Raw genomic sequence first — 4,151 nt, 5'->3', positions numbered from 1 at the left:
CTCCTTTCATTTATCTTTTTATTGTATGTTTCACCTTCTTCTTCACTCCTTTCATTTATCTTTTTATTGTATGTTTCACCTTCTTCTTCACTCCTTTCATTTATCTTTTTATTGTATGCTTCACCTTCTTCTTCACTCCTTTCATTTATCTTTTTATTATATGTTTCACCTTCTTCTTCACTCCCTTTATTTAACTTTTTATTGTATGTTTCACCTTCTTCTTCACTCTCTTCATTTATCTTTTTCTTGTATGTTTCATCTTCTTCACTTCTTTCATTTGTCTTTTTATTGTATGTTTCACCTTCTTCACTCCTTTCATTTATCTTTGAAATAATTGGCCATTGTATTCTATCAAAAAACAAGAACAAACAAGAAGAATGAAAGGTTTCCGAAGTTGTTTACATATTCGATATACGAAAATACTTTTGTGTAAACTTAGCGTGTAGACATTATAAGTGTTAACACTCAAGTTTCAGAATTCATCAATGGTATATCTTTATTATTATTATTTTGCTACAAGTAACCTTCTTACATATGAATTACCTTCACCGTGAAGTCCGATCCTAAACAGGTCCAACGCTGTCTGACTTGCAGGTGATTTACTTGTAACCTACTTTTTTAAGAGCCCCAGCATAACTCGTAATAATGTTAATGTAGGCCAGAAGTCATGAAACGGACCAGGTAAAACTTTAAGTGATTGACTTTGGACTGTGAATGTTTCTAAACATTTCGGATCGAGTTCAAATTATTTATAGACTGGATAACCAGAATAAGTAGTTTGCTTGCTTACCTTCTGTTGGAAAACGAAATCATTAACAGATGAGCAGCAGTATGTAAATTCATCCACCTAAATGTATTATTACAGTTGATCCACAATTAACCAAATACAAAACCTTAGTAAATATTCTGTTTTATATTCTATCTTGCAAACAGTGAGATTTTATATCAATTAAAAGTATTGAATATTTCGACAATAGTTCTATAAATTCTTATTAAGCTGCCTCGTCATTTGTAATTGTCTTTGCTTATTGTTGTTTTATTTGGTCATGTCATCTCTTATTGTTGTTTCATTTGGTCATGTCATCTCTTATTGTTGTTTCCTTTGGTCATGTCATCTCTTATTATTGTTTCCTTTGGTCATGGCATCTCTTGTTATTGTTCTATTTGGTCATGTCATCTCTTATTGTTGTTTCATTTGGTCGTGTCATCTCTTATTATTGTTTCATTTGGTCATGTCATCTTCTTATTGTTGTTTCATTTGGTCGTGTCATCTCTTATTGTTGTTTTATTTCTGTAGTTTGTTTTACTATATTTCTCCATTTTCCATTATATGTTTGCGATTTTAATTACCTTCATTATTAATACAAACGTTTTTTCAGATCAGTATTAATCATTAAAATAGTTCAATGTAATTATATTTTTCGTTCATAATTTTATATAGTAATGATAGCTTCTTAAAAAGATTTTAATATTTTCCACAACTGTTTCTTATATTTTTTTTAACTATTAACTTTACATATATCGTAATCGGGTCGCCATCTCTGTCAGCTTTAAAATCGCGATTAAACTTGGGAATTAAAAGTAATGTAAAAACTTTGTTAAGTACTTTCTAATTGAAAGTAATTCCATTTTGTCTTTATGTGCATATTTTGTATAATCTCTGTCCATGAAATATAATATATATATATATATATGTTTTACCTGTCTTTGTTTCATAGCATAGCAGTTGAGAACAACTGTAACAAACAGTTACTTAGTCTATATTCTCTCGAAATAAATCAAGATATTTTCAAAGGTATGGGGCGATAGTTTCTTTAAAGATATTAACATTTTCAAAGTTTTATCTTAAATCATATTTTTCTTAATGTAATTATTTCACAAACACTTTTGTTGAATACTGACTTTCTGAATATCAGGAAGATCAAAATTATCAAGAGTTATTATCATTACCTTTATAGAAATTCTGATGCTAAAAGATTAATTTTTCTTATAATTTTCTTGGAGGACGTTGGACTTGCTTGGTACCTTGAAACTAATATATCTATTTTATTCCAAACAATAATTTAACAAATAATATCACTAGTTTTAGCAAATCAAAATAACCAGAAGTTAACCAGAAATTGAATGATAATGTGAAAAAATCGTGTTCTATGTGAGGTCTTGAATTGTTTTGTTTGAATTTCCAACATATGATTTTGGTTAAGTATAGGACATATATAATGAACTTTGGAAAAACAACAACTAAGCACTGGATCTTCCAAAACATCCAGACTTTGCATCTACAGTTATGGCACAGATCTGCCTGGGTTATCAATAATAAGCAACATTGCACCTACTATTTTTAAACACCTAATAACTACTGCGCTTTCTAAAACCACTCTTTAAAGCAAAAGTAGGTCTTACGATGTACAAGCGACTAATCTTTCACCTTGCTTTCATTCATAACTTTAACCTATATTAAACCTGCACTTGACAGGTTTTTGTAGCCTGCAAAAATTATTTAATCACCAAAACAGCACCAAGCAGTTTTTATCTCGTCTCTCAGCCAACAATCTTGACCCAATATTCATTACAGGATTCATCCTGTAGTGTTTAACTCTAAACCTAACGACTTTCAAGCTATTTATGCACTAATGTATTTGTTGGTTCAATGACTTTGTTGGTTACAAGGTATCTAATAACATATGAAGTAGATAAAACAATTTCAACAAAAACGAAGAATCAATACTGTAATTAATACAACTAATTGCAATTGGACTTCCTGCGTATTTTACAACAAGCGATTTTATCAGTGCGTTATCATAGGCAAAACATAAAATTACTCAATATGATGCAATATATATGGATCCCACCTTTGGTGAACGGTATGAAAACAATTCAGTAATTAGAGGGGGTATTGATTTTTTTCTTATTATTATTGTATGGACATGAATAGCTTAAATAACCTAATTTAAAGCTTTATACATGGAAGAACAAAGCAAGTTTGCCTATCAATAAATTATACTTACGCTTTGGCAGAAAAACATATGTTTCGCTTGGAGGTCATTTCATTATTTTGTGTCCCCCGGTGTGCTAGCTGCAAGTCTTCGGACTTACAATGCTAACATCCGGGGTTGGATTCCCTGCGGTTGATAAAGCGCGGATAGCCCAATATTTAGCTTTGCGCTGAAACAAACAAAAACTGTTTTACTTATTTTTCTTGATAAACAATCAGATAATCGTCAAATTGTCACACGTATTTAATTTATTCATCCTTCACCTATCCCTTGTTTGTAAGTTTCGAGGTTTAAATTCGTTATTACATGCACTGTATCAAAGATCAATTTTACTCTTCTCTTTGTTTCAGATTTTCATCTTTCCTTCTAGGTGCTCGATGGACTGACACAGGCAGTGAGGCCATCTTTCCTGTAAAAAACAACAACACCAGTACCAATACAAGCTCACACTGATAATAAAGATTTCTGAACTGCAAAAGTCTGTGAGAATAAGATGTTCTCTGTTTCGTTCTTTATGTTGAAAATTTTTATAGTTCTTAATATGAGGTTCAGTCATCAAAGATCTACAATACACTTAATAAGGTTTTGAGATATTTTCATTAGAAAAAGTTTCTGGTTATTAATTTTAACTTTTGATCAGAGCAAGCTATCCCCTTAGAGCAGACTAAGTATGAACCTGGTAAAGAGTACAGCAAACTAAATATACTTTTCTGACGTTCTTACTACAAAAATCAGTACAAAAGACAAAGCTAAAAAGAACTAACATTAGCTAGAATCGTAATTATTACGCATTTCGACTGAAAACTGAGTTTTAACACTCTGGGAATGTATAGCATTTTACATAATAAAAGTTCCTATAGTTTGTACTGGTTATAAAAGATTTGTCAGTGAGCGTAAAAGTCAAGATTTTAGAGAGTGAATGATATTTTTAAAAGTAAGAGAAAGGGGATACTTTTGCGACTTTTTTCCAAAACAAAGTTGTTTTGTTATTTAATGTTTTATGGTTAAAATATTTGTATTTACTCTATAAAAATAAATAAATCTTAAAAATCAATATATATATCGTTTTGTTGAAGCTGGAGTCAAGTTATTGGGTTATGACAGCGTCAGAGTGTAGGGGTGAATTAAAACGGAGTCAGGATATTTGGTTGAATG

General features: G+C 30.6%; 1 protein-coding gene across 1 annotated transcript in view; it reads right to left on the bottom strand.

The window, feature by feature from the left end:
• Positions 1-1,947, bottom strand: part of LOC106465655 — a 39,115-nt gene extending 37,168 nt beyond the window's left edge. Inside the window, exons 1-2 of the mRNA XM_022393593.1 lie at positions 1,903-1,947; positions 35-323 (exon numbers count right to left, since the gene is read on the bottom strand). Of these exons, the coding sequence (XP_022249301.1) occupies positions 35-323; positions 1,903-1,947 (334 nt within the window). The remainder of the gene's footprint in view (positions 1-34; positions 324-1,902) is intronic.
• Positions 1,948-4,151: the final 2,204 nt, after the last annotated feature.

This window comes from Limulus polyphemus, unplaced genomic scaffold, assembly GCF_000517525.1.
Source record: "Limulus polyphemus unplaced genomic scaffold, Limulus_polyphemus-2.1.2 Scaffold2014, whole genome shotgun sequence".
Classification (NCBI taxonomy): domain Eukaryota; kingdom Metazoa; phylum Arthropoda; class Merostomata; order Xiphosura; family Limulidae; genus Limulus; species Limulus polyphemus.
This window is presented reverse-complemented; position numbering and strand designations above follow the sequence as displayed.